General features: G+C 40.0%; 3 protein-coding genes across 4 annotated transcripts in view; all 3 read right to left on the bottom strand.

Annotated features, from left to right (window-relative positions):
* The window catches only part of LOC105560356 (semaphorin-1A-like), a 219,804-nt gene extending 208,179 nt beyond the window's left edge, over positions 1-11,625 (bottom strand). For both annotated transcript variants that reach the window (XM_012009413.1, XM_012009414.1), the window contains exon 1: positions 11,090-11,625. The gene's annotated coding sequence lies outside the window, so the exon portion shown is untranslated. The remainder of the gene's footprint in view (positions 1-11,089) is intronic.
* A 3,009-nt stretch (positions 11,626-14,634) lies between these two features.
* On the bottom strand, positions 14,635-20,756 carry LOC105560371. Its single transcript, XM_012009440.1, has 2 exons — positions 20,739-20,756; positions 14,635-20,664 (listed from the first exon to the last, which is right to left on the bottom strand). The coding sequence occupies exons 1-2, from the start codon at positions 20,754-20,756 to the stop codon at positions 19,234-19,236; spliced, it is 1,449 nt and encodes a 482-aa protein (XP_011864830.1). The 3' UTR covers positions 14,635-19,233.
* On the bottom strand, positions 20,580-23,712 carry LOC105560355 (alpha/beta hydrolase domain-containing protein 17B). Its single transcript, XM_012009412.1, has 3 exons — positions 22,364-23,712; positions 21,049-21,181; positions 20,580-20,892 (listed from the first exon to the last, which is right to left on the bottom strand). Exons 1-3 carry the CDS (start codon positions 23,005-23,007, stop codon positions 20,809-20,811), a joined length of 861 nt encoding a protein of 286 aa, XP_011864802.1. The 5' UTR covers positions 23,008-23,712; the 3' UTR covers positions 20,580-20,808.
* Positions 23,713-27,186: the final 3,474 nt, after the last annotated feature.

The following is a 27,186-nucleotide window of genomic DNA, read 5'->3' as shown; positions in this document are numbered from 1 at the left end:
TAACACTCGCGATAACAGATGCGAAGGAAAGAAATGTAGATGATTGTAACGGAAATAGTAATCAGATATCAACGAAGATAGTGCCGTGCGACTGCGAAGTGTCAAGTGAAAGAAAGAAATCGATGTCTTGTTCGGGTATCGACACCGGAATTTCAAGCACGCGAGATCCCATATTTGAAAGTGGAAATGTGACGTGAGAAATAACCTCACCGATGAGAGTGAAATCGACAAAACGATAAAGCAGATGACCACGTATCAGGAAAGCAGGCCAAAAATAAAAACGGTAGCTTCAGCACAGTAATCGGTGTCAGTCGCACTAATCAAAGTGGCATGACATTTATGACGCTTTAAATAAGTGATCCTTAACAAATCAGTTTTCGAACGAGGTCGCGTCACATCAGACGACTAAATTATGTATCAGCTAGCGTAAATTTTAACAAGTTAAAACGTAAAATACTGCTACAAACATTTATTTCCTTTTCTCTTCTGGATATTTCGTTCAATGCAACATAAATTTTATATACTTGCGTGAAAAGATAGAATTTCAAAAATATAACAAACTGAATGAATCCCATAGTATTATTGAAACATCCTCATTATCAATTTTTGTGCTACTAAATATTGAAACATTATTACATTTCCGTTTTACAACAAAATCTTTTAAACAGAAATATAATTTTACACTTTTCTTTGAGATTTTCTACAATTTTATTTGCAATTTAAGTTATTCATAAACCAGCGGTTTGCATCTTGCTCAAAATATTAATACGAACTTCATATCTCTTCAACTCAAACTTTCCTAACACTCGAGAAAACGTTTACTTCCAAATTAATACCGAAATATACAATGTTAGTCACATTTTTGTTTCTATCTCCAACCGTTTTGAATAACTTGACCCCTTAATTTAATCTTTCTAGAGTAAAAATATCTTCTAATGGTAAACGATAAGTTTTTCGTTTGTCAATCATTCAATAGACGCAAGGGAATCAAGATACGAAATGCGGCGCTTGGTTGGCACCACAATGTGGTGTTTGGTGTTCCTATTCACTATCCTATAAATACCCGATTGGCTCCGTTCCGAGTTGTCTGCTTTTCTTCGCTCTTCCATCAACGTGTTGATCGAAAAAAAAAAAAAGAAAACAGAAAATAAAACTTCACTGTTTTGTCTAGATAGCTCCGTAATTCAGAAGAGGAAAAGTTTCGACGATACGAAGTTTGTATTTTTCATTGGCGATCATACACGAACCGCTTTCTCTTTCGCGAACGCAATCCGCTGGAATTGCCCGATTCGCACACGCCGGAGCTAGAATCAGCTGTTACCAGCGATATTAATCTTTCGTTGGCTCTTAGTATCAAAGTTTTTAATTTAACGAATGATTAAAATGCTGCGAGGATTGGTGGTTTGTGCTAGTTAAAATTGAAAACTATTAGCTGATGGTTAAAGTAATAGTTACGCAATCCCAGAGAAATTGTTATTAATCAAAATAAATATTTTTAGTTCCGATATACTTTTGTTGTTTAAAATAAGGCTTTGTAATTTACAAACTTTGAACCAATAATTTTTTAACAGAATTTAATGAGCAGAATATTGTTTATTCATATGCCTTGAAATAATAAATGTTATATTTATCTTTCATAAAGTTCGTAATTATATTCTGTGACAAAATGAATGCGCTAGGCGCTAAAAGCATTAAATCAAGCAAAACCCGAAATGAAGTGAATTAGGAAATGGCGCGATCGCTTCAGCACGCACAGAATTAAAATATTTATGTTGCGAAATTACGTCACCTTCCTTCATAGTCAATGCTGTAGCAAAATTTTATTACCTCTTCTGTCGTGAATACATAATGGCGCGGAAAGCAAACAGTATAATACAAGTTATTTGTGCAATAACTTGTTTGCGCCTCGCAAATAAAATAATATTAATAATTTTGGGATATTTAAAATTTTTAGTTTACTTTCTCACGTATTGTAGACATTATATATTTAGCTCCGCGCGTAACGAGAATTTAATAAAAATATTATGTAATTAAGCATAGCGTTATAATTGCCTGCGAATTCTCATAAGCTAATCTAGACAAGCGCAACTTGTCATCAGCCATTAGTATAACAGTCACAGGGTAACTAATAATTATTAATACGAAATTATTAACAAGTAAATATTATTTCTGTAAAATTTAACGACGTTCTTCAAACTCTCTATAGATACGCACTAGTATGATTAGCAACCTACGAGAGGTAAACCGCTGAGGGCATTACTAGGCTTCTTTCGGGCATTAGTTTGGGCATTATAAAGATAAAAGGGAGAGGTAAACCGCTGATCAAATTCTTGTACACCAATGCCCACTAATGCCCAGTGAACATTACTTTATCTTATTGTCTTTTTTTCTTATTTTATCTTTATATAAGGCCCCAGAAAGGCCTAATGCCCAAACTAATGCCCGAAAAATGCCTAGTAATGCCGCAAATCTGTAGACCACAATGCCCTCAGTGGTTTTTCCCTCGAATAAAATAAGTAAGGCCCACCGGGCATTAGTAGGCATTGGTGTAGATGATTTTGGTCAGCGGTTTACCCTTCGGCAAATTATCAACTTGTAATTTTTAAATATGTCAAATAAAATGCATAAGCGCGGTGTGTTAATTAAACATCTGTTTATAAAGATCCCTCGAAAAGCGCAAAAAGCAATTAATGAAGCGAGTTAAATGCCGCGTGTTTTTCCTCTATTTGCTAGATCCTGCATATAATTGTGTGAATGCGTTTACTTATGGCGTGCCGCAATGTTATATATTCCGACTATTTGCAAGGCAATGTAGCATTCTGCCAACACTACGTTCCAACCTACAGTTCGCTGGTGTAAATGTTAGAGACAAGACAATCCCGACCTATTTTCTTGACATTCCAGATTTTCTTTACGGCGCAATACTACGCAGTTTCTTAACATCATTTAAACATAAAATCGATATCAATGTATCCGGACTACATCCGACCTAGTATCAATATCCCTCTTCACACGAGTATTTTATTTATTTCAAAATGAACATTTTCTAGTTCTTAATGTACATTAAAAGCATCTTTTCATTAATTATTACAATTCTTTCTTATCAATGTTACATACAGCGAAGCTGTTGTGAAAAATTAAACATTTATTATACACCTATATCTATACATTTTATACATGACACCTAGGAAATAATTAAATTGAATGCGTTAAAGAAAATACTTTTCAAAGATGGAACTATCGATAATAAAGTAGAGCAAAGGTATATCTACGTGTTAGCCAATTGAAATTTCGAGTAACACTGGCGAGCGCATAAACACGATTGCACCATCAAAAAATTATAACATAAATTGCTGAGTGGCAAGCGTATCATATTCGTATTAATGAAGAATTAATATGCCGAGTGAAATATACAATGCTGTGCTTTGAATAATATACTTGACCGGAAATCGTGGGAAGGGCGACAATCAGTCACGCGCAGAAAATAATATCGCGAGCTTGATGAACGCTCTTGCGAAAATGTGCGAGAAAAAGAAGACTGAAAAAGGAAGAATGAAGTCACGTGTCGAGAGAGCGTAAACCTAAATTCCGCGTGACTATCGCGGTAAGTATTTTGGATGCTTTCCCTCCTATGGCAGCGAAATTGCAGAAATACCCTTACACGGAGCGCGTATTTCCATAAGCGCAATCAAGCGTGTCAGTTTTATTTTCTCTCTTTCGTAGAGACGAATAGGAGTTTAACGACAGTCGCGCATCTTTATGAACTTGGCATTCCATTTTAATGTATTAAATTTTCAATACAAAAAATGTTAATATCTCGTTTACAGCTGCATGCTTGGTTACGTGTAATAATTTTACTCTTATTTATAATCGTGCCGCTTAAAAGTTACAATATATTAACAACTAATCGAAAACGTAATTTAGCTTAAATCGTCCCAAATCCACGTGCGTCATGTTATTTATTGTTAGATGTTTATAACAATTCATAATTGTTTGTAATAATTTTCACTTAGTAATTTTCCAGTTTATAATTATGTTTTCGGGCGATTGTCAATTAAGTGAGTAACTGTTAAACTGCAACAAACAAAACATTATGCAAACAGCGAGAAACAATTCGAAATAGCTCAGGTGAATTTAACATAAAATTTTGTTCTTAAAAATTGGCAAAGTTTTAAGTTTCCATTACACTGTAACTTTTAAACGGTACGATTGTAAATGAAAAGAATGTCACAAGTAAACGCTTTTAAATCAAGTCGTACAATCAAATTTCTTTTATCTCAAAATCCAACGTTGAACGTATTTTTTTCTCAAAACAGTGTGTTTTTTAATTTCAATTACGAACGAAATGATTATATAGTTATAGTTTAACACTGATAACTAACCACGAACAAAACATTAACATTTACTTGATTGAAAACTTAATTAAAAGCAGGATGTCAAGTTCACAAGTTTCACAGTCTATCGTATAACAAATTTCTTTGACAAAGTCCTTAATGAAATTATATTATAAGCTTAGAGCGTTCCCTCTTGTCCCACTGACAACTTGCTTTGAGCTTTGAAATACCGAGAAGACACTCTCACGTTGCTGCCATCTTTCAGTCGTCGGAAAAAAAACCAATTCTGTTCCTATTGATCTTCTTTCAATTCTTAATTCAATCGATTCAATATTTAAGCTTGTTTCAGTATTTAAACTTATTGTTAGGCAAAGATTTGAATTTAATGTATTCTCGGGATATAAACGCGTACAATTTTTTAATTATTCGTAAGGCAGAGCGCATCAAATATTTATTCGTATTGATTGATTTATATGCTATTGTAATCGTTATAACGAACTGATTATTTCTTTATGATATGCATCCGTGTTATAAATAGTGAATCTTATCTATGGATAAAAATGTCTATTGCGATACTGCAATATTTTTGGCAACAATCTCGCGATGAAAGATTCACGATAGATAAGAAGCAATTAATATCGATGAAAGGTTAATAAATGATATCCGTCCAAACGTCTCCAGATTAGACATTACTGGAATAGATATTACTAGAATAACCGTCTAACAACGTTCTCACACATTGTACGAAATGGGATAAAGCCATTGACGAAAAATTTCCAAGATCTTTGCTTATTCAGAATAGTGCAGCGAAGCTAACTCGAGAATGCTAAGGGCTCACGGCGTTAGACGTTAGTAAGTGCATCATTACTATTCGAGTATCTCCAAGAAACGCGTGTACGCGAGATAAACGTCTTCTTGTGATGTTTCGCGGCACCACATTGCAACGTTACTACAAATTCAACGGAATGTCATGAAGCGCTTGGGCACGAGCGATACTCCGTACCATTAGACAGCTTATACCACTCTAGTCGAAAGGTCGGTAACTTGCAATTCATTCGATCGGGCAACAAACGCGGCACGAGCACACGTAAGAATACAATTCAACTTTGGACGAAACAATGAAAACTTGGACAATGCTCCGGCGCGCATCTACAAGATCGATTCTTATATCCTTCATCGTTAGTCTTTATCCGAACTTTAACAACAGACACCGCCTAATTAGCCATTGTTGCAGCTGGCATCGCGCTGCTAATGAGATTTTATAGTTTGCATACTAAAAATTATTACTTTAAAAGCTAAATATCTCGAGATCCTCACCCCGATTACCCCTTTCCTGCGATATAGCGAAAATGCTCCGTCTCGTGCGATAATGTTCCACTAAAAATAACGTAACGTACACGAAAACTCGATCAGATAGCTTCCAATATCCGTTCCAAGATAACATATATAACAAACAAACATCTATGTAGAGCAAACAGCACTATTTGCGGAAATGTATTAAATAAAAGTCTAAGATAGCAATTTTCCAAGATGACTTTTATATTTTTGTTTTAATCTGCAATAATCCCACGAGTATGGATCCTAGACACAGATGGAACATATACCTCCTCTCTAAATAATTACAGTCGACTATATATGTACACGAGAATGCAATTAATTATTTTAGGAAAGACACGTCGATCTATTCACACACAAGTTCAAATTAAGACGATTTTTCTAGATATTATATCGAACTAAATATAAAAAAAGACCTTGCTTATCTCATATCTACATGATGCTATTTGAAATAACTTTCGTTAAACATTTCACAATAAACACAACTGAATTTTTCTTCCACTCGTGTTCTTCTAACAAATTTAACCGTGATTTCGTCAAATTCGTTTCTCAACAATCACCGGAATTCACGTCAAGATATCGAATCGAACGATAACAGGATATCTCCTCAAAAATGTCCGCTTGGGAAAAGATTTCCTAAGAATCGGGTTTTTCAGACCTTCGTTCACACGTCTACGCAAACAATTTTGGATAAAATTTTAAGATAAATTGAATTATTTAAATTGTTTACTTCTATTTCTCTTGTTCGTACAAGAAAGAAAGAAAATAAGAATACCGTTTTAAACTTGAAAAAAGCGGAAGACTTTCCTAATATAAGTATTTTATATGAAGTATTAAATAAAATGTCGATCCTCTTCTTTTCAAAAGAAACTACGAGAAAAAGTCTGTCGTAGGGATAAAACGTGTCGACGCTTAAAAACTGAAGATTAAAGATTTGAAGCGAGTCTTAAACACTAATATAAAAGGAAAATGTTCGGAAAGGCGATTTCAACACGAAAGTGTCACGATGGAACTCTGTAAGAGTTGCCAGAGTTCTTCAGGTAAAGAATGGTTTTCCGTCGAGTTCGGATTTTCCGTGTTTTTCCAGACAAAAAACCAGGATGGGAATGCAATGCCTGATCGTAGGACCTAATGCGCACGACGGAAATTTAGAAAGTCGTGGCGCGCGTGTGCGCATACGGTCGACCGGCTACTCAACACGATTCTGTACGCTCGAAACCGGTTCCGAGCTTTTAGCCGGAGGGGCCCCGTGACTCGAACGTAACGACGCGTGTTCGAGAACGATAAGCTGTGGTGGTCACGGCGTGGCTGCTCTCGCGACGCAAGAAAACTTCATAAACCATTGGAACAAGCGCGCTCGCCCCACCGTATTCGTTAACTGAACGTCTTCATTCATTACGTTATACATATCGTTCCTACGTATCTCGTGGCGTCTAAATATCTTACAGTTATCGACATCTCGACGATAAGAAATATTTCTATACACGTGTTATCATCAAATACGTGACTCGTTCCTAAATTTCGAGTCCAATTTTCTTTGACGGAAACATTCGAAAGAGATGTTAGAAAATATCAACGACGTGCAAGGTTTCTTTCCTTTAATTTTAATCAAATTTAATTTAATTTTTCTATAATGAAATATCCATACTCATATCCCAGAATGAACCAGCCCGAAAATACCGTCCACGTGGATGTGATAGTTACAAAAATACTTGTATCGATTAGACGTATTAATAAAGGAAAACTCACCAAGCTGTTCTGTATTTTTACTTATGCCAGCAACTCGAGCTCTCTTTTCACACTCTTATCTAATTTACCATTTATTTGCTGTTATTTTTCTTGTTACGGATAACTACTTCTCGTTTTTAACATTTTTAATGGACCGCCTCGCTTTCCTCATTTTATCTTTGCAAACATTGTTTTGAAAAAAAAACTACAATTGTCTAATTCTGTTAAATCAATCCCTCGCACGACCGTCTTTACTTTCCGTTCCTTTTCCGAGATTTAATAAGATAGAGGCTTATTTACCTACGTTAAAATCGCTATTACTCCAGGCTCCCCGAATCGACGCGGAAACTTCGCTAAACGTCAACTTCTTTCAGCCTGACGCGACTTTTATCGTGTATACTCGCGTCGCTCGCAAAAGCCTACAACGTCACCCAGGTCGAACTTTTGTTTGACAAATTGCTCTTGTCGGAACAACGATTGCAATCGATGGACGCGTTGGTGAAAAAAAGAAGAGAGAGAGAAGGAAAACGAAAAATGACACTCAAAATAAAAAAAAAGCAGGAGTATGCGCGCGCGCGCGCGCGATATCGGGCATCACCGTTGCGTGCGTGTATTTATTTATGACAAAGGGAACTAGGGACAACGCGACAACGAGGATGAACGAGCCCCGTCGGTTGCCGCGTCGAGTGGCGCAGCGTCGCGCGTTGCTTTCGACGCTGCCAGCATTCCTAATTGCGGGAGAGACGCAACGGGCCCCACGTTCGGAACCTCCGGGGCGACTTGGACTAAACTTTGATTAATTTAATCGACGATTAATTCAAGGGACAGAATTGCTGACGATGCCATTTCTCGCTTGTGTAATTCGCCATCCATTATCCGATTGTTCTTTCCGTCACGAGCGAAGAATAAGTAATTCTAACAAAGTTAATCAAATATCGTGCGTGTGATTAGTTATATCCCCTTTCCCTACCCGCGCCTCGCATCTTCACTAAACGCGAAACACATTCGACGCTAGAGGATTTGCGAGAGGACGGAAAAAGGGAGATACACGGAGAAAAAAATTACGTCGAATTAAAAATAACCAAGTTGCTTCAATTAAACGTTAACGTCACGGGCTGCCACAAACAAATAATTCGCTCAATTGTATTTGCTGTGGATTTTAATTTTAAGCGTTAAACCGAGGGGAAAACCGCTGACCAAAATCTTGTACGCCAATGTCCACTAATGCCCAGTAGGCATTACTTGTTCTTATTTACCTTGTTTTATCTTACCTTATTTTATCTTTATATTGCCTCAGCAAGGTCTAATGTCCAAACTAATACCGAAAAAATGCCCAATTTCTACACTACAATGCCTTCAGCGGTTTCCCCGTCGCGATAAACTAAATATCCAGATTATTGAGACAACCACACAGTAAAAAATGGTGTTTTCAAATGTGAAAATTTTCTTGTGCTATCAAGATTTCATTATTATTTCAATGTAAAATTAACATAAAACCAAGATGATATTATTTCCGTAACATTTTTATGTGTTGCATTTATGTTAACGTAATAACTTTATGTATGATGATTTAAAAGTTGAATATTATCTTGAGTCCTTTTAACAAAACTATTTCACAAAATCAACCGAAACATGTAGTATCGACATTTCTTCAAAATTATTTTAACTATTCTAATTTCTAACTATTCGTGCAGTTTCCCTATTCTGTCTGTTTTTACTACATCACAATTAACGTTAAAACGTGAACATAAGTGCAAAGTATAGTGTTAATTAATTAACAGTTTGAATTTCTCAAAAAACAACGCACGCGATGAATGTTATTTTAACGTAAAATTTAGAGTGGACTTTTTGGGACATGTGAAAAAACATTAACGTTTAATTTTTCACTATGTACCTGATATTTTTCATTTATCAGTACTTTGAATCGCAAAGCTGTGCACGTTTCAATTTGGAGCAAATACGGGACTTGGAAGACTACAAGATTCAACGTGTAATTAAAGCGATCGCACGTAATACATTCCCACCCTTTTTACGAAATATCTGCGTGACGAGATCATTTTCGAGGAAGAGAGAGAATCAACTTTGCGGGATATGTCAAAAATGTTAACATTAACATTGTATTTTTTACTGCACAGTTGGAAAATTTGTCTTTTCTTGTAATACAAAAAATGCCGGTTAAAATTTGCGTGCTAAATGTTTAACATGTGTTAATTTAACATATTGCTCTTGCGTTAATTGACCTCAAGTGTAAAATTATTAAAATAACTGAAAAGAAATGTTAAAACCACACAAAGTGCACTTATTTGTAATCTGACACAATACATATGTTCTATATTATTAGTAAGAAAATTTATCTGTTAAAATTTACACAAGAAAATGTTGTTTTTATTCTATATAACATAAGTGGGAGTGATTTCGAACCGTCATTTGACTTATTACATCTGTAAGATGTAAAACTTACATTGTTTAAAATTCATTCAAAATATGTTAATAAATTTTACACAAAATTGATTTCAAATTATTTGGAGATTTGCATTTATTTGGTGTTAAAATATTAACGGAGTATTAGTGTGGGCATTTAACATATCCACGTTATGTTAAATTAACAGGAAAATTTGTGTGGACCGTTTGGGACATGTGATATCTGTGAAATGTAACACAAATTTATCAACTGTGTGTGTGTGTGTATCTGATATTTTTCGTTCGTCGATACTCCGTGTTTCAAAGCTATGCACGTTTAAATTTGGAGCAAACACGAGACTCGAAAGACTACAAGATTCAACGTGTAATTAAAGCGAACGCACGTAATACGTTCCCACCCTTTTTGCGAAATATCTGCGTGACGAGATCATTTTCAAGGAAGAGAGAGAGAATCAACTTTCTACATCGCTATACACATATCATATTTCACGGTACGTCAGGAATGTTGAAGCACACATTTTTTTTCTATCATAACTGGAAACTATCTTAAATGATAGATTCTCTGAGAAATGCATAGTCGAGTTTTTTAACAAGACTATCAAGGGAATGCACACACGCGTATCATTTATCGCAACTTTTATTAACTTTTCACTTACGACTCGAGAGCTATCGTTATTTTTATCAAGAAAAGATCGAGACGGCGAAATTGTGGAATACTTTATGTAACGAATACACGACGAATCGAATCGCCAATACTGCCATAAAGGCAACGAAACTCGCCAACTTCGGTACGTAAAAATTCATAAATGGCAACGTTATTTCGTTGCGATCGCAGAAGCTCCTGTACACTTCGACTTGCATAATTCGGAACGGAAGATCGCGCATTAAATATGAAAGTCGCGGCGAGAAAACAATATGTAAATTGCGCGCGGGTTCAAAAGCCGAGCGATCGTAAATTTGTCGCGTCGCGTCTGTACTTTCTACACCGCGGCACTGTTTCCCGCCTGACGCCTGCCACGCACGCGATTAACCCGTTACAACTCTTTCGGTTGACCGATCCCTCTCAAGCGAGCAACATTTCGAAACTCCTTGATCGTCAACGTTGTCAGATTTAAAATATGGCGGAGGCCGCGGCGCAAAACGCGCAGCTCCGCAAATTAAATGCGCAAAATGCACGAGACAAGCGCAGGCCGGTGAAAATCGCGCGGTGTCGCGGGGCAAGATCGACGAGCGTTCCCGCCGGACAATAGAGAACGGAGAGCCAGACTTACCGAGAAGACGGAGCCAATCGGAGAGTCGACGAACGCACGCCGAGTATCCACGCGCCGCCAAAGTCCTCCAGGCCAACGGTCGTTCCCAGCGTTCCGTGCAGCCGCGTCCCACAAGGCTCCGGTTCCTTCGTGCGACGACGAAGGAGCCCGCCGAGGGAGGAAGGAAGAGAGAGAGAGAGATCACAAACCGGAGGGCGAGGGGCCGTTAAATGGGGGGGAAGAAACCGATGTTGGCACAATAAAGTGTAACACTAGAACACCACTCCGCCTCTTAACGCGCGTCACTTCTCGATAACGTCCGGCAACGTCGTTTCCACAATCCGGCGCGGCGCCGCCAGCTACGATCCGCTCCTCGCCGCTAATGCACGCCGTCGCGCGCGCGCGCGCGCGCACGCACGAAATAAAACCAAGAAAAAGAAAAGAGAAATCGCGAGAGCCACGCGGGCGCGTCGTACACGCAGAGTCTCCGGCCGCGGCGCGAAGAAAACACCGTACCGGACGGAACGACACGCACACCGCTCGCCGCTCGAGTCGCAACTGCCGCCGACGGCGGCTCCTTTCTCCCACCATGGCGGCGGTGCGCCTGCGCGCTGGGCGCCGCGCGGTGTCGAGACACGTTCCCCCCCCCCCCCCGCCCCTCCTACGTCACGTCGCGCCACGCACCGCGTCGCCGCTACGTTTACGTCGCGGACCTGTTTGTTGACCACTTTTTTTGGTCAGGGAAGCAACGAGACGGAGACGGTCACGTAATTGACTTCCAAAGTAACAATTTCTCTCGCGACCGAGGATCCATAATCCGTCCGTTTTTTTCGTATCATCGCGCGACCTTAATTTAAACAACCAACAAAGTCGCGGAGGGGTGTCTTCGACCAGGGTTCGACGAACTTCCGATCGGTGATTAATTCGATCGATCGCGAGTGGTTACGGCGAAATTTCCAACTGTATAATTCACCGTTCCTAATTTAATCCCGCCGTTCGCGCGTCGAGTTATAAAAGCGAGGAGAAAAGTCTGACGAGCGAAAGAGGACCGATTTGGAATACAAATTTCCTCTCAAAACTCCACACGCGGCGGGATATTTAGGGAGGCGGATGCTATTAATCGGGCAGCGGGGGCGGTAATGTAATTAATTAAAATTGAGCGACCGTTTATAGCGCCGAGGAGTAATTGGCCATGCCCATGTGTTATCGCGCAGTTCAAACAATTCGGCCGAATAAATCAAACATTTAATATCGCCGCGCCCTGATAGCGCGCGCGTCGTAATCCTTTTCGCATTAAAAATATGACAACGGCAGCGTATTACGCGATCGCGTGCCAAGTGTGTGACACGGCAGCGTGGCGTTGCGTGGCGGCGAGCTCCTCGTTAATTTGTAACACGAGACGGACGTCATTTGCGTATCGGCGGGACACCGGATCGTTCGGTCCCCGCCATAGAAGAGACCCTCGTGAGCGGTTACTTCAATCGATTTAAGGGCCGATTCCGCCAGCGCCGGTTAACGTTTGTCCGTGTTTGCCTCCCTTATTACACCGTTACGTTACGTTACAGTCGCGACGTAAGCAGTGATTCAACCGAAAACCGGCTAAGCATCGACGGTCGCGAGAGCTTTCCCCAGATTTCTCGCGCGGACCGAGGTGGCTCGCGGCGATAATTTCGCTCCCGCGACGGAAGTGCGTTAGGAGACAAAGGGTGTAACGACGTAACGATGTGCGTGCATGCTCTCTTTCGCCGCTAGTTACCTCGGGCCGTAATAGATGCCTATGCGCGCTCGCGCGTGGATTTGTATATACGACACGCGCTGCCGTACACAAGTATATGTATATGCGCGGGGGACCGAGTCTGGACAATGAACAGCAGCGTGTGGCAAAGAGCGAAGGACCGTATCGTTGCAGACTGCGCGACGACTACGTGTACGGCTACGGGCGTGGTGATAACGGGCTGCTTCGCCTCTAATTATCCTTCTCTTTGATTCATTCTATGGCGTATCGATATCTCAAAAGTACATTTTCAAACTGTTAATTATCTCTGCCGTCAAAGAGGGGGAGTAACTACAAATTCTATCAAAGATGTCCGACTTGTTTTGTTTTGTTTTTTTTCCAATTCTTGGAAGTCCGGTAATTTTTTTCTATGTGTTAATCCATTATCTGTGAATTCCACGAGGAATTTTTTTTCTCTCTCTCGGGGTAAAAAGAATCTCCATCCTTTCTAATATTCTCCTTGGCGCAATCTCCAACTTGCTTGCCTGCTCATCGTCCTACGATAAATCATAATTTTCCGCAATTATTAGGCTGTTGTGCGTATTGATTGTAGGTTATTGGCACGAGGGAAATCAATCAAATGCATAATCAAATGCTTATGCCCAATTACCGATGGTATATTTCGATTTATTACGAGAAAAATTATTAAAGTTCGTACCAAACATTCTCAATTCTAAGGCAATTCTTACTTACCGAAAATTTCATAAAAAAATATATGCTCTTACTTTTTTAATCAACAACTCTAAGCTTCAAGTGAGGATCTCGTGAAAATTGAATAAAGTTTTTGCTTATTAAGATTATCCCCTTATTTCGGGAATGTGATTTATAAAGATCCACTCATTTTTCCGATCATTTACAACACAAAAGTTATAAATGTCAAGGCTGCCTTGACATTTCCATAAAGGAAAAGTCAACTTGAAAAGATTTGAAGGATCCACAGTCGAGAGGAAGCATAATTAATTTGCGACGTGATAACGAAAAAGCTAGTCTCTTCCTCGAAGCGACTTGGTCTGTTCCTCGGAGGTACAGCGTGGCCATTCGAGCGCGAGCTGCCGTGTAACCTGTTTTCATTTTTATCGTCGGCATCAGGTTTCAGCGCAGGTGAGTCGCGGAGGTGCCGGTCGGAGTGGTGAACCAGCCTATATACATGGCACAACGTTCTCTTCTTCGTCGCAGAAACGCACTGACCTTCGAGACAAAGTGGTGCATCGGCGACAATTCATGCGCAGACGTGCGTTACATTTTCGAAAAACAATAAGAAGCATGTGCCGACGATTGGAATCTGCGAGAAAAATCTTAGTTTCCTCGTCAGCCTTCTCTCTTTCTCTTTTACCAGTCGAGACATTTCTTTTCATTTTAAATATTTCGGAAAAACTTTTGCGGGGGAGAAATTATTGAAACCATGTAATTATCCCCACTTTGAGAAATAAGGACTTGGAAAGAGGACTTCTCGGTTCTAAAATTAACGTTTTCTCAATAAAAGCCTCGACAGGAATCCATCGATAGTGGCTCGTAAATATTTTTGTAATTTTTAAAAAGGATATAAATTCGTCCAAACGCAATCATGAAAAATTTAACAAGGAAAAGTGTCGAGCAGGGAGAAAAGTTTTTCAGCATTATCATCGAAGTAAAATCGATTTTAAGGTGCGGCTGTACGAATGACTTGATAAATAATTTTTTAACTTGATATGAAAACTAATAATATACGTATACTATATTCAGAAAATCTTCTTCAAATTCGTGGACAACGTCCCACCCCAGGCCCCTTGATAATGAAGTAAAACACGTTGCATTGATAATATGTGCTTAAACATGTAATTTACATCATAATTATACATTGTGTTAACGTTTTCCACAGAATTAGTAAAGTACTGCGCGATGATAGTACGCCCAAGTCAAGTGCGATGGAAGTATAAAACTCTAAAATGACCCTTTTTATTCGGGTATATGTATCTAGCGGTGTTTCTACGCTTTCTACGCGTTCTTATGTAAAGAAACAAATGTCATTATCTCCCTAATTATGTTCTTATGCGCTAAATAAACGACGATTCCGATATTTGTTCGAGGACAAGCTTTCCGTCCCTTTCTTCCGTTTCCTCTCAAACGTACGCGTTTACAGTAAAGTTTCTCGCATTCATCTATATAGCTTCTCTCTCTCTCTCTCTCTCTCTCTTTCTCACACACAATGTCTCCCTCTTACTTTTACCTTCAACAATCACATCACAGCTATAATCTTCGCTATCAAAACGCGTTTTGTTCTGCCCTTAAACGGATTCTCCCCTTTGTAAGTACATTAGACACGACCGAAGAGAACATCGAATACGTAACGTTGCTTTGTTTTCTTATTATTTAGTTTACACGCTATTATGTACAGAGTTACGAATATCAACGCATCGCGGTTGAATCCGCGGTACTCGCCTCAAGTATCGAGAGTACCAGTTTCTTTCCGGACGACGCGATCATGAAAGACGATAGTACTGTTCAAAACCGGTCGATCACTTGCGAGCGCGTGGAGGAGAGGGACAGCGAAGAAACGCGAGCAAAAGTAAGAGAGAAAGGGACAGAGGAAAAGAAGAGAGAGGGAGAGATGTACTTTACACTAAAAATTAAGAGAAAAAAACACACAAATCTCTCTGATGAACAACAACGTAATTCGTCCCTTATTGCGAATTCTATCTCTTACAATTAGCCTTTTAAATTAATCACCGATATTGAGATCGCGAATAAAAATAGCGATCGAAATAGTGACAGTTATAGAAATCTGATGGTTGGGAGTAAAAGAAATAAAAACGGATGCACAATAGAGTATCACGACGCATGGAGTACATTTTGAATAATTGCTATGTGACAACAGGAACTAGGATACACAAGACCGGCTCTAAGTTTTCTGCCGCATCGAACAATTTTGTGTCATTTTTATCTGCTCCCATTACCTCCGTTCATATTTTTCTTAATAATATTTTTGTAGCTTTTTATCGATATCTATACATTGCACTAATGTCTGTAGATATTGGTAAAGATTTACCAGAACACATTCTTAATCGAAATGCTGCATTGAAAGTTTGTCGCCAGACTATAAAATGTCCTGTATTCGGAAAAAACGTGGACACGTCATTATTTCTTATGAAATCTAGAGAGCAATGTTTTTAGCAAAAATATTTCTTATTTCTACTTATGTTCAATATGTTCAGTAGTCAAATCTCAAATTATAATTTTCTTAAGGCAGAATCTATTTCACACTGAATAGTGAAAAATTAATCGAACGTTTATTCATTTTAATAATCTATATATTCGACGTTATTTATTCTGACCGCTGCAACTGAATTCGCGAAGAGTCCACAATAAGTCACAATGACTTATCGATATCTAAATTTCACAAGAAATATATGCTCGCTTTTTACGTCTGCTTTTAAAATTTTGAAATTTATCGCAAGACCTTACAGATACTTGCTTTACCCATTTCTACAGCCGGCCCTGTTAATATATGTATATATGTTCCTTGCAAAACGAAGGAGATTTGGATAACACAAACAGAATGGTGGTTTTAAAGTAAGCATTGACTTATTGGCACCTCATTCAACATTATGTTATCACACATCGAATGTGATAATATAATTGTCAGTCCGCCACACAATGTTAAATAGATTTTGCGTATTAAATAAATTGGATTTAGCATTCAACATCTAACGCTAAATATGCGATACAAATACAATATCATCGCCCATGAAAACGAAATCTGGAGACATTCAAGGAAGAATTTGATGAATGCATTGCAACAAAGTGCGGGTAAAATATCATATTAATTTCTATCAATTTCATTGCAACAAAGTGCGTGTGAAGTGTCGATATTAATTTCTATCAATTTCAGAAGATACTTTAATCATTTTATATATGCAAATAGGCTGCTCAATATTGATAATTTAACAATAAATAGTACCATTATTTTCGAGAAGTATAGAGAGATTAAGTTTATCAAACTTAAATAACCAAATCCATAAATGTTGAAATATTAAGCCGAATTATAAGCGATTACAAATCGATTAGAGTTTAAACTCAACAAATACAAAGAGATTTCCTAGCACCATTTAGATCCCTAAATATTAAGTATTATAAAATATCATAACTTATTGCGTAGTGAATAGCAAAATATAAAAAGTAATAATCTTATGCTTAAAATGGCATTAATTATAAAAGTAATATAAAATTATTCCTTTATAAATTTTTAACTTAACAAATGTGTTTAATAAGTTGATATAGGCCCATTGTAACAAAAGTATAATCAAATTTGTGTGGACTTGACAAAAGATTAATAAAGATTTAATTTGAGCCTCACTTGCCAAGATTTTTAGTATTTCAGCAAGTGAAATCTTAGTATCACAGCGTGTATGTTTCGCTCAATTTTATGATGTGTTGTATTATACGACATTCTTATTTCTTATATATATTGCAGCATATGACTAATTTTACTTAGAGTATCAAGATTCTTTGTTTTTTCAATTTTCCAAAATCAAAAAGAACTAAATTCACCAAAGAAACTATCTCTGAAATATCTTTTGTAGATTTAACACCTAGCATGTATCATTTGATATATAATGAAATATTTGAGAAATTACTCCACTAATCTATTCTTGCTTGAATGTCTTCATCATCAGATCTGTTACAGATATTTGAATCACCGTGTAGATTGAACAAAGCTTTTTTGTAAAAAAAAAAAAAAAGAATGCCGTGCGAAGCGTAGCAAAATCTTGCTTCTACGTAACAAATTGCATTCTCTTCTCTTCTTCGTACGTCTGTCGCATTTTGTTATTTTTCCATTTATAACATTTCCAACAAGTTACGAGGACATTGTGGCACAAGTAGCCTGAACGGTAAAAACCGACTTACACTTACGATGTATCACTTGCTATCTTAGAGGGTAAAATCGATCGTCTTAGAACTTTTTTTCACTTCGCGAACATTGACATCGCGATATCCAATAAACAATTTTGACAGGTAAAAAGTATCAACAATTTATAGAATGCCTTAAAAAGTAGCAAAATTGCCTTACGCAAAGGAGTGTATCTCACGATTATCTACGCAATTGGCATTCCACGCAACCGCCTTACACTGTCGCATACATCGATAAAGAAAAAATCGTTTACTGTATTGTATTTACATCACCGAGATATAAAAATACTAACGAGAAACGTATCTATGTAGACGAGGTCCTTCACATGCATTATCTCACTTTCTTAGAAATTAATTAATTCATAGTCAAGTTTGGCAGTAATATTGTCCCTAGCTATTTGCATTTCTTATTGTTGTTGACAAGATTTTTGTTCTAATCAGCTTTCGACAAAGACATTCTTGCGGGACGCACTGCGTGCTCAACGTTATCTCAACTTGATCATTTCAAACTATGCCGTGACCACCGCGTGCTAAAATCTTTATCAGCTTGGAAGATCTCCAATTCTCCTCTCGCATGTCTTCACCATGGATATAAGAACAAATGCCCTCATTACTGTTACACCTATCGTTCATCATAATTGGCATCGAGAATACCAATCACTTGCAAAAGCATGCAATTTGAAAAGATTCGTATTTTCTCGCTGAACCAGATCTGCCCGAAAAAAAGACTTGAAAAAATTTCGGGGTATATTATTCTCCCTCGTCCGGTCTAATTCGATTCTGAATTTTACACGTGTGCGTATGTATTACACATAGGCACGCGCATACACACCTTACGAGGACGTATATATATATATATACGCTTTCCGTAAACGAGAGGCAACTTCCTTAAAATATACATGTGCCTTTTACAGCAAAGGGATTAAAAGCTCTAAGTAAAAAATGTAACAATACTAATTTAAAAAATAAATTAAGATAATGCGGATATTCAGCGAGATATCTCTTCACTGCACTCTTGCTAGCCAACGCTCGTCACATTTTCCGAGTTAAAGAAATGTTTCGACAACCACACGGGAACCATTGGATATATCCTAACTTTAAGGAGGATAATAAAAATAATAATACTCGACACATCTGTCGCAACAACGTTCTGTAGCCTAATTTGCAAAAACGGCTCTTAATATCCACGCGTGTACGCAATACACGCGCGCGTTGAGTGTGTATATATGTAGATAAGAATATTCAATATGCACAAGTATGTATACTCTCGCATTTCTAGAAATATAATAAATTTTATAAATGTATGTCGTATATATTTGCCTCTGTGTACAGTTTCTCACTAGCACGATTACAGCTCGAACGGGTACACCGCGCGCATACGGAACTGTGTCATCGTTTTACGTAAAGTACGTAAAATACGTATATACGTATATATGCGTATATACGTGGAAGAAAGAATGGCGTAACACACGTGTTTGGCGTGTCGTCGAGAGTCCACGTTTCATTAACACTTGGTCTCCAAAGTCGCTCTTATGACTTTGTCGGAGCATTCGGCATCCAATTTTTCCTTGACTTCCGAATAACTACTACCTGAGCCTTCACCCGACGATGTACGCGACGTATGCGGCCCGACTTCTTCCAGGGATAATATCTCTGTGCCAGTAGGCGAGTAGCTGACGGTAGTCGCTTCACTGGTTGGGGAAGTTACGCAGCTGTCACCTACACTCCTACTACGCAGAGTATATCGGGTCTTTTGAAACTGTTGTATGTTCAGAGATAAACTCGCTTGTATCGACGTCTTTTCCGAATGCTTCGAAGGATTGTTCTCGGTTTGTACATCGACGTGAGACGGACTCCTCGAGCGTGGAACGTGAAGCGGACTCTCTGGATCTGCCGCTCGATCGGACGACAAAATTTTTGAGCTCGCGGCTAATCTGCTTGCGCAAGGAGAATACTTTGGCAAATTTATCGCGACTTTATCCGCGCCCACTGACAGAGACGAACGGCCGAATTTTTTCAACGGACTACAAGCAGGCTTTTTCTTTTTCAATTGCTTTGCGTCATTATAGGAATCGGAGCTCTCGACAGAATCTTTCTTCTCCTGTTCCTTGCACTTGTCAACATTTCTCTTCGTTTTACTACACGTGCAATTCCAAGGGAACTTCTTCTTGAATTCGGTAGTCTTGGCGTGTGTTGTATCGGGCCTTTTAAACTTTGCAATATTTTCTACAATCGAGATTTTATTGTAATAACGTTGCCTGCTGTCTTTATTAGTGTTAATCGAGTCCAACGCCGACTCTACGCAATTGTACTTGAATCGAGACCCAGGAGACTTTTTCTCCGCAGGCTGAGTACCTCTACAATCAGTTGCATCCTTTCTAACATCACCGGAAACGTTGGAAAATGATGCGACCGACTTCTCCCCGATCGCACATTGTCGACAATCCTCCACAAGTATATCAATCAAAGTCGACTTAGCTCTTTGGCTATCTGTCTTTTTCTGACTTTGACCGAATGAATTTTTTAAACTTCTGTGAACGATATTTTTGTGACTGTGAGCAAAAGGGTTTTTCAAATTTTTTGGTAGATAGGTATGTTTCTTGGCGACCTTCCCAGTATGATTTAATTGAAAATTCTGGCAATCGGCCACTCTTTCGGCGATGGCGGTGATTTTATTCTGGTCTTTGTCTTTTGTGCATGTAGAAGAATCTTTCTGCTTACATTTCTTATTCTCCGATTTTACACTGGATTTCTTGGAATTACCTTCGGCATTTGGATACTCGTCTTTGGAACGCGTTTTCTTCAATGACTCTGAATAATAAGTTTCCTGATTTACAGACTGCTGTTCGCAATAGAAGAATACATCATCTACAGAAGCGAAAGATGATTCTTCGTCACAGGGAAGGACAGGTGTCTTCTCCCCTGTGGGTGGCGACTGCTAGACAAGCTTCTCCGTTGGAGAACTCGTCGAAATGGAACTGATGGTATTAGAGTTGTTGGAAACGGTACGTCCTTGGCTGTTTGCATGCATATGGCCCCCTCCCTGTCCTCCCTGACTCTGGGAGAGGCTGAGTCGCCGTCAGTTTATCAATTCCACACTTACAAATTGTTTCAGTCGTTCGAGGTATTGATTGTATAGCTCTACATCATTGTGTCCGGCTCCCTGAAAAACACCCAATACTCATTTTATCACATTTCTAGCGCAACATATTCCAATACTTTATCGAGCAAGGTGCTTACGTTTTTGTGTTTAAATAAGTCTGTATTTTAGAGTATAGCAAGTATAGACAAAATACAAAAAAATCAATTATCTCTATACCTCGACCCACAGTGGCTCCACTGCTCGTGGACATCTTTCGTAGATCGCCAGACCGTGGCTAAAATTTATGACTTCGTCTTCGGTGCCATGAATAACCAGAACAGGAGACGTTACTTTCGGCACTTTATCTATGCTGTAAACAAATATGAAAACGTAATTAAACATTGTTGATATATAACATAATTTTTACGTTGAACAATTACGCCCCTGTTTCAAGGCGCATTACAATTATTTTGGATACAAAGTTAAAAGTTAAAAATTGCGACCTTTCAATAAAATTTGTTTACACACACGTTATTACGCAACTTTTGACGCTGTCGAAAAGAGAAAAATATGTTACGAGCGAAGCTCGGTTTCATTATCTCGTTCACAACAGTCGTGGAAAAAAATGGCGTCGATATGCAAAGATTATCTTTGGCAAAAATATAAGGAAACTATTTCAAATGAAAAAAATATCTGTTTCGAGGAAAACACGTAGAACAACGAGATTATTTTGAAACGAAAATCTTAGTATCAAAATGTCGAGATTATAATTGACGGATATCGTAAAATCCGATTAGAAAGACGCTTTACGACGCAAATCGTGCAACACGTAGGTTTCGTAAGTACACGTTCATGTGACGCAAGTACATATTTACTCGACCGTACACTTGTGCAGCTTCTTAAGATATTAACGATTTTACCCCACAGGTTGTTTTTTTTCATTCAGCATGAAAATATATACATCCTCGAGAGTTTCCAAATCTATTGACTCCGGAGCGTGTTGTCAAAAAATTCAGTCTGCTAATTAGTCAATCATTTACATGAATCTTTTTCACACCATTGATTGGTTGTGCAAAACTTTAATTTTTCTTCGTTTTTTTGATCTTTATTTAATTTGAAACCGCCGACGCAAACTTGTACATACACTGTTATCAGTTACAACACGTAATTGTTTACAAAAAGTATTTAATTAGATATTTCTTGAAGCCTAATCTGCAACGTGCTCTCTGCATCTAGAAACATTCTATTCTGTATAAAGAAATGGAAAATGGTCACACCAAATGGAAAGTTTCGAGACGCAAAGGGCACACAGTGTAGATTAGGCATTAGACTTGATTTCATCACTTGGCACATAAAGGTGTTGAAATAGAAGGAGCGGAAAGCAAACATTGAACGAAATGTACTCAGTATTTATATGTTTCGACGAGAGTATAAAATATGTAGTGAAAAATGTGACTAAACTGAATTAGCAGTTGTTTTGTGAAAAGCTTTAGGTTACAATATGGAGATGCATTTGCAAAGTGTGTTAAAGGGAGAAATAGGTGGGTTTTACCTGGTGAAAGCGTCGAAGAACCAAGTTCTCTTGGTTTTGGGGAAAGCGACCCGCATGCCGGACATGAGCGGCGAGTGGAGGACGACCGCGCCGACCTCGTATCTCGCGGCGAGGTCAACGGTGGGCACGGTGCCGATGCTCTGGCCGTAGAGTATTATGTTCTCCGGGCTGATGCCGTAGCGCGTACGGAGCGCGTGCCACGCGGCGTCGATGTCCGCGTAGAGATTCTTCTCGGACGGCTTGCCAGCCGAGACCCCGTAGCCCGAGTAATCGTAGCTGAATATGTTGCAGTTAATGCGCGAGCCCAGCCCGAGGTAGAAGCTGGACATCTGGCCGAGGTCGACGGCGTTGCCGTGGGAGAAGAGGATGGTGAAGCGCGCGGTCGCCGAGCAGCGGACGAAGAGGCATGCTATGCGGTTGCCGCGCGAGGTCCTCGCGTAGAAGCCCTCGACCGACTCCTTCTCGCGCTCCGTGTACTGCCACTCGGCGCGCTCCGACAGGGAAATGGAGAACTTGGAGCCCTCGTCCTCGACGAACGTGTACGTCGGCTCGGGCGGCAGGAAGGCTAACTTGTCTGCGATTCTGGACGGGCAGGGCGGACAACAGAACAGGCAACACAGTTCACTCAGGCTTAACCCGTTCATCGTGCGGCACCGAAACACGGTTTTCGCCCCCGCGCACGAAACACCGTCTCTATTATCACGTCTCCCACCCGCCGCGAGGCTTCGGCATCGAGCCACTCCGTCACCCGCCGTCGTATCGTCACTCGCGCCGCGCGGTTCTTCCTCTTCTTCTTCGCTCCAGGCCACCCTAATGATTCACCCGCGTCGTCATTTCTTATCGCTTTTCTGTACCGAAGAGCCGTCGTCGCTCGCCGCGCGCGCCTTCACAATGATTCAGCCATGACGGCTCGTGAAACGGACAATTTCTCTCCCACCTTCCCTCTTTCTTTTCCGCCAACACCGTGTCCCCACTTCACTCTACCTTGCGTACTTTCATTGTGCGAGGTGAGAGACAGAGACGGAAGTCGCAATCCGCTTTGCTGGCGTCACATTCTCGCTCCGCGCTCGGCACCTTGGCAGCTCGCGGCACCCACCGAAGCCGACGATGCTTCCCCCCCACCCCCGAGGACCGACGACGACCAGAGTCGATCAACTCCGATCAACTCCGATCAGCCTTTCAATTTCTTTTAGTCGCGTTTGCATTGAACCGCGCGATACCGAAGATTCACTCCAATACTTGATCAATCTCTGCAATTCAGAACGAGAGAATGCCGTTTTATTCTGGTACGAGGTTGAACTGCACTTGCACCGAGAGCTTCTCTCCCTCTTCTCTAGTCATCGACCGATCGACCAATCACTAGGGTCTAGTGACTTTCGTCCAAGCAGCGCCGCCACATCTATATCGTGGACGTAGCAACTACGTAGCCCACCTTCACTTTCCCAGATGGTAAAAATCCTTCAATGGCTATACGCCAATTAGATTTCGGATTTTTACAACAGTTGCAAAGCAGCTTTTCCTGCCGAACGCGGCCAACGTTATCGAGTGCCAATTCTCATTTTTTCAAATATACACAAAGCTCCGAATTTCGTAAAGATTCCTTGTCGTATTCGCGGTTGATAATCGTCTGCCGTGTCTAAATTCGAATATCGCGTATGTCTCGCGACTATGTCTCGCTTCGCGCTTTAAAGATGATCGCAAAAATCGTAGCAATATCGGGCGTCGAACGCCGGCATCGATTCCGAGAAATGACTAAAGCCCGTATCAGACTACGGATTGGGATTGGGATTAGATTGAAATTTAACCAATCACAGTAAAGTTTACTAATCCCAAGTTCAGTAACTTTTACTCTGATTGGTCAAATTTCAATCTAATCCCAATCCCAATCCGTAGTCTGATACGGGCTTAACGCTATAGCGTCGTAAACAATCTATTCAGCGCGGATTAGTCGAGCGAGGCAAATATTCCGTGTATCTTCGCGTCGTTCGTACGTTGAAGCAATTGTCGCGATTCGCAATCATACCGTTGATTTCTACCGTGGACTTGTCGAGATGAATATCACGCGTAGAAAGCGATCGCATCGACCAATTGTTACCGAGGCAGAATGATAGCCGTGTATCCGTGAAAATCAACGGAGCGGTTACGGTTTTTCACGTGTTATTCCTACAAATAGTTTTTCACGTGTTTTTCAAAGCCGCGCATCGCTCGGTGATTGTTTACGTCGAGCCGCCGCGCCGCCGGCGACCGCCGCACGGTCAGAGGACATTTCGCGCCGTCGCGCCACGCATTATCGTTCGTGCCGCCGGCGCGTACGCCACGGGGCCAAGTGCGCGATCATTCCTCGCGTAATCAAGCGACGCCACAGTCACGCGTTCGAGCTCGTTGATTCCGCAAGTGCCGCGAGACGTTCTCATCGTTCCTCGGATGAGAAACTTCTCTATTGGGGATACACCGCGTCGCGACGTGACTCGCGTAGTGGCGGCGCAGTAGCGCCGCGCAATGACCGCCGGGAACCGGCGCCATGTTAACCCATTTGAGGAGTGCCGTGGACACGCAGTGAACCGGTCCCGTGCGACGCTCGTCGAGCTTCGCGGTACACACAATCGCAGTAAGTTGATGATTGTGCAGTGTAACAATCGCGCGACGTAGACTCGACTCTCGCGCGTCGGTAATCCACCGGGGCGCATGAATCTAGGAGATCCCGGCCGAAATCTGACGCGCGGTCGGCGTCGCTGCGGCGTCGTCGTATCTACTAGCACGCCGAGTTTTGCAATTTGAACTCGTATTCGCGTGTGCAGTGATATCCGAGTGTTCCACGCGTCATGTGCGGCGAGAGACGCGTTGGCGTGAAATCGCCCTGTCGAACGCGACGCGCGTCAGGTTAGGCTGATGGCAGAGAACAATCCGTAAACGCTTGAGACTGTCTCAGTCGTAGACGTAGGGCAAGGCAGAGAGAAACGTAAGTCGTGAAAGGCTATTGTATACGAGACTTACGTTTCTTTCTGCCTTGTCCCACGTCTACGACTGAGACAGTCTCAAGCGTTTACGGATTGTTCTCTGCCAATCAGCCTTAGCCTCGCGCGTCTCCGCGAGTCCTTCCCCGCCGGAACGTTTCCGTCATGTCGCGCAATTGTCTCTCGTTTTCGTTGCAGTGACGTCCGCGTCTATTAACGCCGGGAGTGCCGTGTCGTGCGTTTACTTCGGGAGTTAGCTTTTCTTTCGCGAGTGTCGTGTTGTGCCAGTGCCAGTCCACTACGTGCAGGAATCTGAGAGGAGGCAGCGGTCCAGGAGGCATCGGGCAACAACGGAGCAACTTTAAGGTAAATATCGCTTATTTTGTATAAAATTTATCTTTGTCTTGTTTAGTTTGAATAATTTAAAAATTATTTTCTGCAATATTGGCCTTGTTGAATTCTCGGTATCGATGTAAATTTTCTAATTATTTGTTACAGACTCAACATAGTTAAACTCCGTTGCTGCGCGTCGAGTCGGTAAGTCGACAACTTTTTTTTATTGGGGCAACAAATATACAAATCTCGTAGAACGTAGATTGTAGATGGTAGATGGTAGATTTATATATTTCGTATATTTGTTGCCTTAAAGTGAATAGGTCTCAAGTGCTAACGGCAATAAAATTATTTATTTAATGTTTCATTATTTATTTATTTAATTTCAATTAAATATTAAATCTCCGGAGAGGAGTGAAAGCGATGATGTATTCGTCGAGCCTATCCATTTTTATTAACAAGTTGATATGTATAAATTAATAATATGATGTGAGATTTTAATCTATTTTATCGAGAACACTGAAATTTTCGCTTATTTTTCTATGTTATTTGCTGTTATTAATTAATTATAATATCGATTGGAATAATGAAAGAAGTTTTGTTTTTCGGGATCTCACATCATATGTATATTCTGTTTATGTACGTATATACATACGTGATATACGTACTTTTAAGATGCGTCTCGCATGAAAACGAGCATAGTCACACGCATCTTTTCCGCGGTCGGTTTTCGCGATCGGTTTTTTAAGAAAAAATTTTCAGAAATTATTAATTGTTTAATTTTATCCACATATATTTTAATTTATCGTGGAATATGATTAAAATCACTTTAACGCGAGGTAAATTTCTGTCTATGTCTACTTTAATTTCGAATTTAAAGATCAAGTTACGAAGAGAAGGTCGATATTTTTTAATACAATTTTGAATACATTTAAATAACAGAAGTAAAAATAAATTTGATTCGTATATACAGTAAAGTTTTTTGAATTAATATTCTTCTTTAATTAACGGCGCGTGGTCGTGCATTTTCCGATTCGATCGACACTCGTATATTCGAACCGTACACGAAATATTTGTCGGTAACGATAACCGACTATGGGGAAGAAGTTTTCTTCCTTCCTGATCTCTGGTCAAAATGATCAGACTGTACGGCCAGGAACAACGAAAGGTATGTCCAATCTGGCCCAACGAAGGAAGCCTGGATACTACGGAGTAATTGGTCAATATTGGCCACTCTAATGTATAAAATAATTTGTTTTATTTGTCAAAATTCGGGTGGGTTGTTCTTTTTTATGTATTCTCGCGTATGTGTGCAAGATTGAAAAGACCTCTATTAAATCCCAATCGCGCACGTATTATAAATCAAAATCGAACCTTTTATAAATCGCGTCGCGGTTTTAATAAAAGACTTTTAGGTTTATTAAAAAAACTGAAACACGGATAGGTAGGGAAATGGATAGGATTATACATCGGAATACGGGCGGGCAGGGATTCGGGCAGGCAGGGACAGGGAGACACTCGATAAATAAAAAGATA

Source organism: Vollenhovia emeryi, unplaced genomic scaffold (genome assembly GCF_000949405.1).
Source record: "Vollenhovia emeryi isolate VEMERY1.0 unplaced genomic scaffold, V.emery_V1.0 DF939232.1, whole genome shotgun sequence".
Taxonomy (NCBI): Eukaryota; Metazoa; Arthropoda; class Insecta; order Hymenoptera; family Formicidae; genus Vollenhovia; species Vollenhovia emeryi.
The sequence above is the reverse complement of the archived record's forward strand: the minus strand, read 5'-3'. Positions and strand labels throughout refer to the sequence as shown.